At 40.4% G+C, this 15,160-nt stretch overlaps 1 protein-coding gene across 1 annotated transcript; it reads right to left on the bottom strand.

The window, feature by feature from the left end:
- On the bottom strand, window positions 1-15,130 carry prpf40a (PRP40 pre-mRNA processing factor 40 homolog A). Its single transcript, XM_020594664.1, has 27 exons — window positions 15,019-15,130; window positions 13,867-13,947; window positions 13,566-13,709; window positions 10,290-10,373; window positions 9,695-9,713; window positions 9,583-9,602; window positions 9,427-9,468; window positions 9,162-9,272; window positions 8,636-8,756; window positions 8,340-8,364; window positions 7,917-8,132; window positions 7,014-7,119; window positions 5,159-5,223; window positions 4,872-5,036; window positions 3,843-3,951; window positions 3,504-3,654; window positions 3,243-3,376; window positions 2,904-3,018; window positions 2,587-2,678; window positions 2,301-2,417; window positions 1,838-1,975; window positions 1,565-1,660; window positions 1,392-1,478; window positions 1,202-1,292; window positions 1,049-1,110; window positions 796-951; window positions 1-568 (listed from the first exon to the last, which is right to left on the bottom strand). Exons 1-27 carry the CDS (start codon window positions 15,019-15,021, stop codon window positions 479-481), a joined length of 2,640 nt encoding a protein of 879 aa, XP_020450320.1. The 5' UTR covers window positions 15,022-15,130; the 3' UTR covers window positions 1-478.
- Between the last annotated feature and the right edge of the window lie 30 nt (window positions 15,131-15,160).

The raw sequence follows: 15,160 nt of genomic DNA, 5'->3' as shown, positions 1-15,160 counted from the left end.
TTGGATCATTATTTTATTACAATTTAACAAAATGCTCCAATTAAAGCTTTTTTGGATCATTCCTTTACAATGGTGGGTACATTGGCTCAAATCAGGACTATTTCCTGTTAGTTCTGGACAATTGTCTGCTTTCTTCAGTTAATTTTTACACTACTCCAGGTGAAAGGCAATTAGCTGAAATGTGCTTTTAATGAAGTAAAAAAAATGGAACATACAACTACAGTCAACTAAAATAAGAAAAACTTAAACCGCTAACAAAAGCAATAAAGGACAAACTGACAGTGAACAAATGATCAGCTATACCTGATATCAAGTTCCCAAATATCTGTACGCTCTGTGTAGTACATTCCCATAAATACCAGTGGAAGGCGTCGTCTCCCCCAGTCTGTCCAAGATGGTATGGCCAGTGCAGTCAGTTGAGCTTGCAGGGAATGCGTGTTTGTAGAAGTGTACAACTACCATAAAAGAAGCATGATGATCAAGGTGCGTCCAGCTGTTCCAGTAAAGTCCTTCTCCTTTTCTCCAGCTCTCCTTCACTCAGCTCACTGCCTGACGTATCCCAGCCACCCTGATTACAACAAAGAGAGAGGCCATGACTCACTAATGATAAAGAACAAGAAACAAGTACCAATATAACAGTAGCGGGTGTGTGTCTGAGTGTGAGGGCCATGTCATCAGTCCTCACACTGCTGACTTTACAAACACGGGGGAGGGGGGGGATTACATGCTTTAAACAAAGGCTACATGTATGCAGCAGTAATTAACTCATCTCTTACGTTAAAATCAAGAATTCACCTCGTCTTTGGCAGCTTTCCTTTTAGGAGACTTCTGTTTAGAGTCAGAGCGTGATTTCCCCCGAGACTTGTCGTTCTCTTTATCTTTCTCCAGGTCCTTTTCACGCTTTCCATCACGCTCCCTTCCTTTCTTCTCAGTGTCAGAATCTGGTGATGCCTGATTGCCACAGCAACATTCAGCATACATCCAAACAACATGTACATTCAGATTATATACACACTGCATGAATTGCGACAGCTTCCTGTACACTTACAGACTTGTGGCGTCTCTTCTTGCCCTTCTTCTTGTGCTTCTTGGATTTTTTATAGCTTCTCTCTGATTTCAGGCAGAAAATGCCAGTAAATGTCAACAGTACTGCACTTCTATGATGTGATGATAAACAGACTGAGCTGTGAAAATCTCTCACCAGACTCTCCACTAGAGGAGCGTTCGGAGGGGGATTTGGACTGCGACCTCTTTTTCTTCTTGTGGTACTCCTCATCCTCAGACTCTGAGCCCTGTCAAAACATTAATGAGGAATGGCATGGAGATTTGAGATGTAGGCAAAGGAAGTATTCCTGTGTATTACTAACTCCACAGCAGTTGACACTACTGACCGATCGAGAGCGGGATCGTTTCCTGTGGTGCTTCTTGGACTTCTTTGAGTGCTTCTTTGTCTTGGAATGGTGATGTTGGCATTCATGCTGTTAAAACAACAGATGCTATGTTTAACATCATCATCATGATCATCATGAGTGATCCATTCAGTGCAGTCTCATAACAGCTTTACCTCTAAGACATGCATGAAGTCTTTGAATATTCTTTTCCTCTCTGACTCCAGAGTCACATCTTCAAAGGCAGACTCTTTCAGGAACCTCTCTCTGACCTGGAAGGTTAAATATGTGAATCATTACAAAGTGTAATGAAGTGACTGGATACCATCGATGCTAAATAAAAAAAACTTTTGAAATTGTTGGATGTTTATAGTGGAGATAGGGCCAGAAATAAAAAAAATTGTTTGTGCTGTCAATCCATAAGAATATTCTTCCTATAAAAGACGTACTCCCTCCCATGTAGTCTCGGGCTCAAGCGGTGGCGTCGCCTGTTTCAGCATGTTCTTGAAGGCTACTTCTTTCCTCTTCATCTTCCTGGCCTCCTCTTTCTCTCGCTCCCGCTCTCTGGCTTCGGCCTTCTCCAGTAACTGCACAGTAGGAGGTTGTAAGGAAAGGTGAATCTAATACAAACTTTGAAAATAAAAACTCAGTCAACAGGTAAAGCTCAAATTCCGAAGCCTAAAGTGTGATGACTGAAATGTTATCCTCTTACCATAGTTTTCCAGCATCACTGTACATCTTTGGAAATGTACACTCCGTGTAGACATTATAAACTTTGTGAATGTAGAATTTATGGCAGAACTGTTTTGAATTGCAGCAGAATGAAGAGGTGTACCTAATTAAATGGCCACTGAAGGTGTGAAGGATTTGTGAGAAGCTAGTGAGGAAACATATGTAGGACTGGAGTCTTACACTGTTGAAGGCCAGCTTTATGTTTCCTGCATCCAGTGTGGTGGCTCTCTTGTCTGAGCTGATAACTGAGCCAAAGTCATCGAAGCTGGTGTTGACTTCAACCAGGAAGCTTTTATCCTGAGAAGGACATTTGAGAAAAATGTGTAGAAAAATACTTAGATCAAAACAAAGCTCTCAGAGGAGACACTGACATGTGCAGACATACAATGTACATATGACACTTTTCGCTCCTCTGAACATAAACCAGCTATTCATGAGTTTTGCACCAGAGGTATAAGAATCTCACTTTAAGAATATCTTTGATGATCCTTTTTTCATCGTGGTAGCGAGCCTTCAGGTCTTCCACATAGAATTTGAACAAATCCAGGGGAGTGGAACCTGCACAACAGACACCGTTAAGTAAGAAAATGGAAATACTGTTCTATGCAGCAAACAACTGTAAACCAAGAGGGTCCAACGCAGTCATACAAGGATGCAAAAACAACGAAGCCAACAGAAAATAAAACATTTTGTAGCTGAAAGCTTTTTGGGGAAAGTAAAATACAGCCAACCAGAAAACAAACTGAAGTGAAAGATTAAGTGTGTGGTGACCTGCTGCCCTACCTGGCTGGCCCAGCGTGTTGGCAAAGCGGATGTCTGAGCTCAGGGTTGGGTACATCTCCATCCAGGCAGACATGGAGTGAAGCTGGCCATGGTCATGGAGTTCATCCAGAAATTTCTAAGAGAAAAACTAAATATTCATATAGGACAACTGATGGACCCATGTTTGTCTGTTTCCAAAGAGAAACTGGCCTTTCATCTGATTTGCATTCAGATAACCATGAAACCTTTTTCAGCAGATAAAGAAAAAAAAAATCCACAAGTGTTTTTTTCCTTTCCTTACACTGTGATTCCAGTACATGGTGTTTTGAATTAGACGTTCTCTCCCCCATTCCCTCTCACCTGGAAACCCTCTCTGTTCTTGCGTTGTCGTCGTCTCTCCCTGAGAAGAGTCTTCTGTTTCTCTTCCTCCTCCTCCTTCTCCAGCGCCCGGATGTGCTCCTCAAAACAAATCAGGGCATCCTCCTTGTCCATATCTGTCAGCGGGGTCATACAACCAAGGAAACACATGACTCTCAGTTACAGTGAATTACACACTTTCTTATAAACAGTATCTGTTGTTTCAAACCAAAGTAGATGACTTAAGAAATTCTGCTATCATACTCTGCAACTCCTCATCTTCTGCAAAGGTGGGGTTGTCTAGCAGGTACTGCTGGGCCTCAGACCAGGTGGTGCGGTATGTCACATTGGCCATGTTGTCCAAAATGTTCTTCAGAGCTTCCCAGTTCCTCTTTCTTAGCTGCTTGGCTTGCTCCTGGAAACAGTTTGTAGAGGATGAAACTAGAGTTTTAATTGTGCCAATATTGGCCAAGCCCCCATCCTCAAGTCATTCATGATACAGTCAGATGAATGATTCTGCATCAACATGATAAATGTGCTGACTAAAAATCTCTTCAAAAGCTACAGCTTGGAAGGACTTTGACCTGTAAAACAAAGCCTTACCTTCTCTTTCTTAGCAAGGTAGAACAATACATCTTCATAGATCTCCAGCCTGTCTCTCTCTGGAACGCAGCTCCACACCTCGAGCTCCCCAAACATCTGTTCTGCTTTCCTGGTTTGGAAGTGTAAACATAAAAACAAGCACACGTTTAGGATATTTTCACACAATAACCCACATGATGGCAGTATTTCACAGCCCAAATTTACCTTTAACACAGTGGTTGTTAATATTTAGACCAAATCATCAGACGCACAGTTGAGGAGAGTTCATATAAAACTCATGAAATGTTAATGTAAAATTCAAGAGACGTTTTTCAAGGAACAGTTTCCATTATGTGCACTTGGCATGTCATTTCCCCGACTGCTCAAAAAAGCAAGAAGCTGTGGCTGACTGCAGTGAAAGAAGTTTTAAAATTTAAGTAGAGTTACACACATACAGACAGCCCCTGCTCTCATTCTCCATCTGCTTGTTGTGTGCCATCCCAGATTACAGCCCCAGCCACAACAACCACAGCGCCGGCTAACTCTGAAAGTGGCTTGTTGTCAATGTCACCAGTCGGTCCATCATCCTGTGCCCGTTGTGATAACTCTCACCCAAATGCCAAACCAAAAAAGTGCTGCTGAACTGGATGTCACAGGCAAGACCACACATCCAGCGGCAACATTTTATAGGTTCTCTTATCTCTGGTGCATTTGTGTGTGAAACTCAATGAAAACCGTGAGTAAGAGGAGAAAGTAGAAGTCTATGAACTGCATTCAAACTAAGTTATATGCACTTTTGCCCCACAGTTAGAACTAACAAATCGCTGATGTCCGTTCACTCACTAAACTGTGATCTAGCAGCATTGTGTTAGGGCTGAACACGATTCACAGTGTGATGACTACTAAGAGATCATAGTGTTCCAACTGCATGATGGTGTTCACATGCTGTAGATGACCTTTCACTGATGCATCTGCATAATCATATTGACATTTCAGGGAACCACAAATCAATGTGGGGGAAAACAAATGTATTGTCACTGCAGCACTTACTTGTATCTGGTTGTAGAAGTCATCTTTTCATGGTTCTCCAAGAATCTCTGGAAAGTCTCCTTGGACTCCTTATATTTAATTCTGGCTTCCTCCTTTTCTTCCTTCTCAGTTTGAACTTTGTAGGCATTAAACGCCTGCTTCTTCTCACTTAGTTTGGGAAGGGCGCTTTGTTGACAACAGTAAAAACTTTGAATTACATTACAGGACATTATTACAGGACATTTCATCTCATCTCATTTGCTGTTGTACAGTAAATAGGATAAACAGATCCCTGGAGAACAGTGTACCTGTAGCGAGGATCATTGATAATCATTTTCATAGCTTGTTCCCAAGAGGAGTTTGAGGATACACCCTGAAATAGAAAGAATAAGGCAAAGTCATGATGGCCTGTACAGTTAAACTAAAGTGTTAAATTATCATATCAAATGTCTAACATAGTCAAACAATAGGTCAAGGAAAAGGATAACTGTCCTTTGTTAGAAAAAGCACAAGACAGGAGGAAAAATGAGCTGTGCTAGAACTCAAAACACCTCGTCTTAATTACTAGCAGATGATGGGTTAAGAGGTGCGGAGTGGTGATAATTCACACAAGTGCCACTAAGGATTTATGTAAGCAGCCCTTTGGCCACTTGCCTCTCCCAGGGAGTGACTCCATCCATTATGAACTGCTTCCACCGTGAGCCTGTCTAGTCACTTGTGACAGTTATTCTAACTCATTAAGGCATTGCCCCTTTCTCTCACTGTCTTAACCCCCAGCCAGCCCCGTGCCTTTGATCCAATAAAGCTAATCATAAAGACAGAGCCATTAAGATCTTGCAGGAAATGGCAAGCAATCTCAGAAGGGAGCTTTGTGCACAAAATTAGGAGTCGTCTAAATATAGCAGGATCCAAGGTGGGTGGCACTAGGCCACCTTGCAACCAAACACACAACACATCCACAGCAACAGGAGGTGAAGCATACAATCAAGATAAGACCTCTGGGGGCTCATAAAGGAGGGCGGGAATTCAATCTAGATCAGAATGTAAAGGATGTGCTCGTAAACATATCAGATATGAGGAGAGACTGATGTGGTACAATTAACTTTAAAAACAGACGACCTTTGTATTATAATGTACAACTCGATCATCAAAATCCTTGCTGATGAAACTATAGCCCCTTTTACACAGAGATCATGGGAAACTGCCATTTTGACCCTCCTTCAAGGCAGCTTTTTTAATTAAAGCCCTTTTACACTTAAATAAAATTAAAAAAAAAAAAAAGACAGCAAACTGCTGCTACTGTGTTCGTGCCAGAATCCCAGTACTAGAGGGGTGATGCTTATCATGACGTCCGATGGTCTGTGTACTTGGCAGCCAATTTGAAAACAAAATAAACAGGCTCTTATTTGATACATTTCTAAACAAAAATCGGCAATTATAGCCTAACTGGTGCATCCAACGTCAGGTCTGTGCATCTGTTTGAGGGCAGTGCCACACACAGGGTTGTGCAGAGGTGTGGCTTGTGTTTATTCGTGCTTTATAACATACCCACAGTGAAATAATCACAAAATAACGTTTTAATTCTGATTCACTTTGTTCTCGCTAACAGTGCTCTCTCTCCTCATTCACTCTCTAGCTCGCTCGCTCTCTCCATCTCTGACGTGGAGGTGGGGTGAACTTGTCTTGGGAAAAATACCACCTTTTACACAGAATAGCAAAGTGGAAAAGTGGTAGAAAATTCCTGTGTACTAAATTTTAGAAACAACAAATCGTAGCAAACTACAGCTACTTTGAAGGCAAACACTGTCAGGATTAATCCCGTAATATCTGGCACTGCAAACATCAACGCAGTCAATCCTACTGTCTTCATGCACATGGAAAATGACATTTATAATCTTTTGGACTGACTGGCCAACCAACCCACAGAGCCCATTACTCTTGGTGCCGGTCATAGCTAAAAGCATTAATGGATACTAATGTATGTCCAGGTCGATGTGCTGAAGCCAGCAGATGGAAATGTTTGTATTTGTCCTGCTAAATGTCAAATAATATGAACATTCAGTACTGTCCTCCAGAGACAGCACAATGTCTCCAGTCTCCTACAGTGTGTGGCCTCTAGCTCAGCTACATGTGACCAACACTGGGGACTACAGCCTGTCTCACCTTCTCCTTCAGCAGCTCTTTGAAGGCCTGCTTGGCCTCTTCTTTTGTGTTCCATTTGTAGGTTTTCTTTTGAAGCTCTGGACGTTCTTCCTTTGGGACTTCAACACTGAGGGCAAATGAAAATGATATGTGGTTCACTTAGCTGTGTTTAATCAATATAGCAGCATTTTACTACATCCAGAGTTTCTGCAGGTTAAAATCCTGACATTTTTAGCAAGCAGCGAGTTGTGGTTCAGACAGGTGAATACTGATTATGGAATTCTAGATGTTTATGCAGATTTATTATGGAAGCTTGGTCCTCAAATTCTGCTTTACGTTTTAATTAGCGTAGCAGTTACTGTGATTCGTGCTGTTTTTATTATTAGATTTTGTTAAGCATGGTATCGCAAAAACATTTTTCCAAAAAACACATTAAGTTAATGTGACATTACAGAAGTAACGTCAACATAATGTTAAAATTATCAGCTTAACCAAAGCATGATCAATTTTTAAGACCTATCCAAGACCTTTTAAGGCCTAAAATTGAGATTATTGCACATTAGACTTTTTAAGGATCCAAAATTGAACTCCTTATCCTTGAACACATTAAGTTGAAAGGATGCTGTGAAGATAAAACCAACGTCACTGTGACCCTACAGTTCTGGCTTGATGTACATATACAGTGGGTACGGAAAGTATTCAGACCCCCTTAAATTTTTCACTCTTTGTTATATTGCAGCCAATATGGGGTGCTGTGTGTACATTAATGAGGAAAAAATGAACTTAAATGATTTTAGCACATGGCTGCAATATAACAAAGAGTGAAAAATTTAAGGGGGTCTGAATACTTTCCGTACCTACTGTATGTTGCGCATATCTGCCTACTGGAGGCAGCACCTGTCTGTATCCGACATAATCGTTTACCTAGCTGTGGGCTCTGTGTTTGCTGAGTTCTCTGAGGAAGCCACAGGTGTATCTACAGCCTTAACCTCAGGTGTGGGATGGACGGTTGCCTGGGGCAGCTGCTCCTCTGAGACTGCTGCTGCAGTTTCTGTCTCTGTTACGGTCGCTATAGTGGCTGTATTATCTGCTTGCACTGCAAGAGCTGTGGTGGTGCCAGGGGCCGCTGCCTCAGCCGTTCTGAAATGACAGCATAATGGTAAAGACATGTCACATGATTGTAATATAAAGGGTCACTTTGTGAAAATGAAATGCCTGGACATAGTAATGATAAAGATTTTAATATTGGAAGAAGAATTCATTTTTAATAGCCACTGTATTTGTTACTCATAATACATGCACAGTGCAGCCGCGAAGAGTGACCAAAGGTAAACAGGAAGCTCTTACCCATTCTCTTCTGCTTTGATCATAGCTGGAACAGACAAAAGGAGATACTTCTTTTCATTTCAAAGCACAAGACAGATAAGAGACCAGCACAGAGATAAATGTACTGGAGCAGCCGCCATGTGTTCCTGTATTTATACATCAGTGGTGCCCAAACCCCCCAGTGCAAGGCGCCATTCATGAAAAAGCCAGCAGCCTGCCATTCATCACGCTGATACAGGCTCATCCATGGAGCCTAGGATGGAAAATCACTGCCTTTCTCACAACAGGTTTGACATCATCAAACAGCAGCTCTTTACCTTCCAGATCCTCCAGCTCTTTGGGTTTGGTCCATCTGGACTCCTTTGTCTGAGAGTTGTAATAATAAGGCTTCCCTGTGTCTGACTTGTACTCCTTCCAAAGGCATTTGGACAGCATTTGCTAAAAGAGGAGGAAACAAAAGGCAAAGAACGTCAGCTGAGAAACAGTGCACCGAGATAACTAATGTGATGTTAGGATTCATATGAAACTGACAAATTGATTTTATTATGGATAACACACAATTAACCTAATTGTATTCAACATGTGAGAATAGTAAATACATGCCTGTAGGGCCTTTAAATATTCTGAAAAGGGGCTGCAGATGAGAAACAGTCCACTTTGTCTGTTACATTTATGAGTTAATTTCTATCAATTTACACTGTCGCTGATAAATAGAAGTAAAAGGGGATAAATTATGTTTAACTTTGTGTAAAATTAAGTGAATATGTAAGTAACTAAATGATTAGTTTGAGGCATTGTACAAGTAGAATTTAAACATGCTATGTAACTGATAAAGGTTTGTACTTCTGCAGGAGACTTGAGTTCATCCGGTTTCTCCCATGTGGATTGTTTGGTCTCTGTATTGTAATAATAGGTCTTCCCATCCACTGATTTGTGCTCCGTCCACAGGGACTTCTAATGCAGACAAAAACCACAGGCAAAACATTTGCTTAGAAAATAAAAGAAACAAAACAAGAAGCCATTTCACTTTGCTTCTATTTCAATGCTATTACAGTTCCTAGTTAATAAGTCTTTCACATCGATGTTTCCATTTCCAGTCTGCACAAACCTTCTTTGGCTGTTCTTCCTGTGGCGATCCATTTGTGGTACTCTGTAGAGACATGAACAAATCAAAGACAGAATGCAAAACAGCACAGCTAATGACAAGAACTCAAAATTGTAAACTAGCAATTACTACATATATATAAAAAACTGTCCCACTTACAGCTGTTCCAGGTGCAGCAGCTGTGAGAACAAAAATGCAAATCATTCAGGCCCTGTGCTTCAAAAATATGGAAGAGTAAGATGTATAAATAATAAGAAATAAAAGTCTTTACCTGTGGAGTCAACACCAGGCTGCGGAAAAGACAATTTTATTAGAAACATATACACATCTGGTAGTTTACATCAGCACACCTCTACCTGGGAATACAGATTCATCATACATAATACGGAGTAACTCACAATGCTTTCACAATTAGTAGAAAAGTCCACACTCAAAATGCAAAAATATACTTGTGTTGCTTGAGTGGCTATCTTATGATCTCTAAAGCTGCCAAGGTGTTGTTACACAGCATATCAAACATCATGTTTGGCACTGTTTGCTATTCAAATACAGAACATCAACAGTGAAGAACTCGTGTGTTTCGCTGCATTTACAGTTATTCACAGCTGGATCAAAGCCAAAACATTAAAGTGACGATAACGGACATATTGCACACAGGTGTTCATTATAATTTCGATCAGACACTGTAATTATGCTTTTCATCTGTGATTATGAGTATACTGATCATCTTTCATAGAATGTCATCAATTCATATCCCAGAGAAGTGTTACTTGGCTGTGCCAGTGCTTCATTTGGCATTTCACAGATTGCAGTGTATTTTTAAAGTGTGAGCTGAGCACCACTGAAAAAGTAGCAGAGAGAGTTACCGGTCCTGTTGGTTGTACAGCCGCAGGTGGTATGCGAGGGGGCATCATCATCCCTGGCATCATAGGTGGCATCATGCCTGGCATCTAATAAAAGAAGCATCATGAAATATTCATCTGGTATTTCCATACCACGTAGTACAGGCACAAGTATTAAGAAGAAGTGTGAGACAGGGTGTCAGTGGAGAGCTACGTGTAATGAAGGGCGGGGGGCCCGAAACTGAGCCTGCTGTACTTATTCATGGTGTGATTCCACTGCTTAAGATCTGTGAAGCGGCAACACATCAAACTCCATCCCCGTTGCTGGCACGCTGATCAAACACCCTCAGTATCACGCCTATTTATAGACATAGCGGGATCACACATGCTTAGGAAATGTGAACCATTTTGGTTTATAATAATAAAAAAAAGAATAAATAGTGTGACTACCTCAGTTATTCAGTCAACCAGTGCTATAGGTTTAATACAATGTACAAACAGTGTTCTGTAAATCACTGGCATCTCTTTGAAGTACTAAGAGCTGCATGTTTTGCATAAATACATTTTTTAATAAGAGAGACCTGATTCAAAATTGACCAAAGCACAGCCAGAACCAACCCAAATACAACCCAAGGATTACTAGACCAAATTCACAATACGATTGATCCAAACACACCTGAACAGAGAGAGAAAACACAAAACACGGGCAGCAGCATGATGGCATGGCTAGCAATTCATTTGATCAATTAGCGAACAGACGCAGTGGAAAAGGGAGGTAACATAATAAACTTGTCATCTCAACAGGAAAACGTTGCTGGATGCATTGTATGCCTACATTTGATTTGGTTTAGTTTTATTATTATTTATGTCTGAATGATATTTGCAACGAGTTTGGTATAATGATCACTGGTAGTTGTGAGAATATGAGAGAAGCACTCTTTTTCTCTCAGCCTGAAAACCCTTTACGTCACAATCTTGTGACATTTCAGCTGCCCCACTTCAAATCAAAACTAAATCTAATAAAAAGTTCAACAAAAAACCCCATTAATATTAGAGATGCACAGATTGATCGGCTGTAGATCAGAATTTGCCAGTTTTTATCTTGATCATCCATGACTGATTATTATAAAATATCAAAATCTGTACCGGTCAAAATTGCATACATGATGGTTCACTTCACACACAGACAATGCACAGTGGCGCAGACTGAAAACATAGCATGAGTAGCACCTCCTGCTAGCCTCGCGCGTGTTCATTCACACATTGGAAGCGTGTACAAAAACACATAGGACGGTATAGAAACACCTTGGAGAAGGGAAAACTATGTCCTGATCTCTGACAAATAGTACACAGTGAGGGAATTAGGCTACACATGAAATGCATGTATATGTACTGTTTTTCCAACCTGTGGTAAAACACCAAATAAAAACTACACACACACTTTAAAATGTGTCATTCTGTTTCTATTACCTGTTGCACCTGTTTATATTTGGATACCTACACACGTTGCACTTCATTTTTACATAAAAAAAACATTTGCCCTATACCCTGGAGCACTTTTTATTTTGAGCTTTGTTTGAGTGAGAGAAAAACAAAAAATGTAAAACTTAGTAAAGTTAGTTACAAAAATCTCAGTAAAGGTGTGTGTTTTATGGATGTATGAAGGAGAACGGTGCTTAATAAAACTGTTCACCCAGGAGCGGTCCTCTCAAAACCTCCGTGGTTCATGATGAGTTGGCATAATGCTATTCACTCTTTAACACTGCTTGGTAATATCAACATTTTTACAAGTTGATGGTGAACCTCTGTAACTTATGCTTGCTGCGTCTATGCAGCAATCAAGCTAGTGGTGCTACAATAAGGTTTCCTTTAGTTTTACTGGATAAGCAGATTGAAGGATGTAATATTTGGCTCTGTCTATAAGCTGTAAGAGAACATAGAGGCCATAAAACGTTACATGTAGTATTAAATTGTACCGTGTTTTCTCTGATATTTGAAATATTGCATATATTAAGCACTAATATGGTCAATATTGTCAGCCAAGTGGAAACCTTAACAGGCAGCCATTATGCATTTATTTTTAGTTTTAACAGTGCTAGAAGTGATGCTGGTCATTCTGTCATCATGATGCAAGAAGAATATAATTACACCACCAGGCAGAGTAATTAAGAGAAATTAGATGTCCTTTCCTCTGTTTTCTCCTTAATACAGCTATGATTATTCCGACCCATGATCCTAGGCAACATCAGCAGAGAGCAACAAGAGCTTAGCTGGCCTTTAAATCTAAATGTGCACAAATATCACCACTTACTATCCAAATCATAATAAAGGTGCACAGTTACTATACTGTCTCTGCATATTGCCCTCTAATCATTCTACAAGCATCTGCACTTTAATTTAAACATTACATGTATGTTGTGAACACCAAACTCTAGTTTGTAACGTTACTGCTCAGGCTGTGTACATTAGCTACGTACACATACATATCATTTATCTAGGCCATAGTACCCAGTCAAGTGGCCTTTGTGCCCTATGAAAATGTATGAAATCGGAGGCCAAATGGCCTTGCCCTTCAAACTATGAAATGTATGGCCTGGTCTCAACTTTTCTGGAAATGGGATTTCATTTTCACTTGTCATGACCCATCCAACCATTTTTTCTTTAACAATTTCTGCAAATTCTTTGGTGAATATGTTATCATCACAGCTAAAACCAGAAGAACTCAAATAAAACCTGAATTGTAATGGAATAGTTTTTCTTTAACTATTAAAATGTAATTTCCATTTCCTTTTTATTACATGATCAGCACCATAGCTGCTTAGCTACTTGTCAGTGGCAAAGCATTTACATACAAAAGCAATTTCGTCTGTCAGTACAGCAGTTTGAAAAGCATCAACCTGACACACTATGAAAACTCCAGAACACCACCAAGACTCTTTCTTTTTTTAAATAACACCATCTAGCTTTTTTATGGATCTATTTTGGTAAATGGTCTTATACTTGTATAGCGCCTTTCTATGCTTTTACAGCACGCTCAAAGCACTTTCACATTATTCGGCCATTCACCCATTCGCACTCCCAAGCACTCACGCATTCACACACCGGTGACATCACCGGGAGCAACTGGGGGTTCAGTGTCTTGCTCAAGGACACCTCGACATGTTGACTGGACAAGCCGGGAATCGAACCGCTAATCCTCCGGTTAGGAAATGACCCGCTCTACCTCCTTAGCCGCAGCCGCCCCCATAATTTTTGATGTGTCAAATGGAAACAAACCTTGGAGCTTCCTACAAAACTCACCTGTCCTATTGGAGGTGCCCCCATCGGTGGCATTATCCCAGGGGGAATTATCCCAGGGGGCATCGGCGTCATGCTGGGAGGTCGCTGGCCGATAGGGGGCATTCCGATAGGAGGAAAATGAGGCGGTATTCCTGGTGGTCCCATCTACACAAAGGAATAAGGAGAGAGAAGAAAAACATGCATTAGAGCAGATGAAACATTAATGAAGACCTTTAAATATTTATCACCATTCACCATGTATGATAAATGGAAACAAGAAGAAAAAGGCTAAATGTCACAAATATATTTGTCACCGACTTACAAATGGGGGAGGTATCCCTGAGGGCGGTACACCTGGATAAGGTGGCGCTTGGCTAGGCCCATTATTAGCCTCCGATGAAGACTGTAAAAAATAAGAAATGCCACACAGAGTTAGGGAACTCACAACAACCAGTGATGTAATAATGCAATAAAGCTGAGCAGCTTCTCCAAATACAAACTTCTAAAATACTGTTAAATTAATGTTTTGCATTACAATAACTCTCATTAGATGTAAAAATGTACATGTCCCATGCTTTGTCGTGCTTTTCTTACATATAACCAAAAGAACATTCATTTTTGATGAAATTATGACTGATATTTTTTAAGATTAAAAAGCAGTGTTATTACCTAACGCTATAGTTATATGTGTGCAAGTTAGAGAAACCTATTTCACTGGCTTAAGAAGACCTACATAAAGGTTTGGTTATTTTAGCTAATATTGCTGAGGACTGAGTTACATGACGTTTTATTTTTGCAGTTACACACAAGACCCCATAAAAGATAACGCGAATGCATTAATGTTGCCAGAGAACCACACTATAGTTACTGTCTTAACATTAGCTTAGCTGTGTCTGACAGTCTCTGATAGGAGAATGTCTTTATCTGTTTTAATAAATTTTGATTCTCATTAATAACAAACAGACATTATAGAAAGTCCAACCTTTGCATCCGAGTAATGCTAACTTGCTAGATAACTGCTACCGTGTAAAATGCAGTTCATGATGAATGGCTAAAGACTACTGACTCTATCTAATCTCTGATAATTGCCGGCTGTTTAACGCTAACACGAGAGTTTAGCCGACTCCTACTATCCACCCAGCTAAACACGCTTTTATCCAGTCTAAGATTTTAGTTAAACATGTCTTTTACATATATGTAACCAAAACTAGGTGCCTGTTAGTGGCCTCTATTGTTATTTTTACAGTTCAGTTCCAGGACATAGTCTGAGCCATGACGATATATGTGTGTGCCGCTCCCGTAGCCCGGCGCTTACAGGACATGCTAACTCCTGATGTTCTTAGACCTCCAACATTACTGTTACATCATGGAGGCAAATAGACAACTGTTAAGCAAAACAAAAGTACTCATGTATAAAGTCTTTGCAGTTTACTTTAATAGAAAAAATATAATTCGTTTGAAAAGCTGCACTCACCATGTTGACGAGGGAGTACGAACCTCCGAGAAACTTAAACACCTCTCAACAACGACTGAGACGATTGGTTCAACTCGATGATGCTGAGAGGTCAAAGGTAAAGACTCTGCACCATCACTCTGCGTTGGTAATGTGCAGGAAT

The sequence above is a fragment of the Monopterus albus genome, unplaced genomic scaffold, assembly GCF_001952655.1.
Source record: "Monopterus albus unplaced genomic scaffold, M_albus_1.0 scaffold24.1, whole genome shotgun sequence".
Taxonomy (NCBI): domain Eukaryota; kingdom Metazoa; phylum Chordata; class Actinopteri; order Synbranchiformes; family Synbranchidae; genus Monopterus; species Monopterus albus.
The sequence above is the reverse complement of the archived record's forward strand: the minus strand, read 5'-3'. Positions and strand labels throughout refer to the sequence as shown.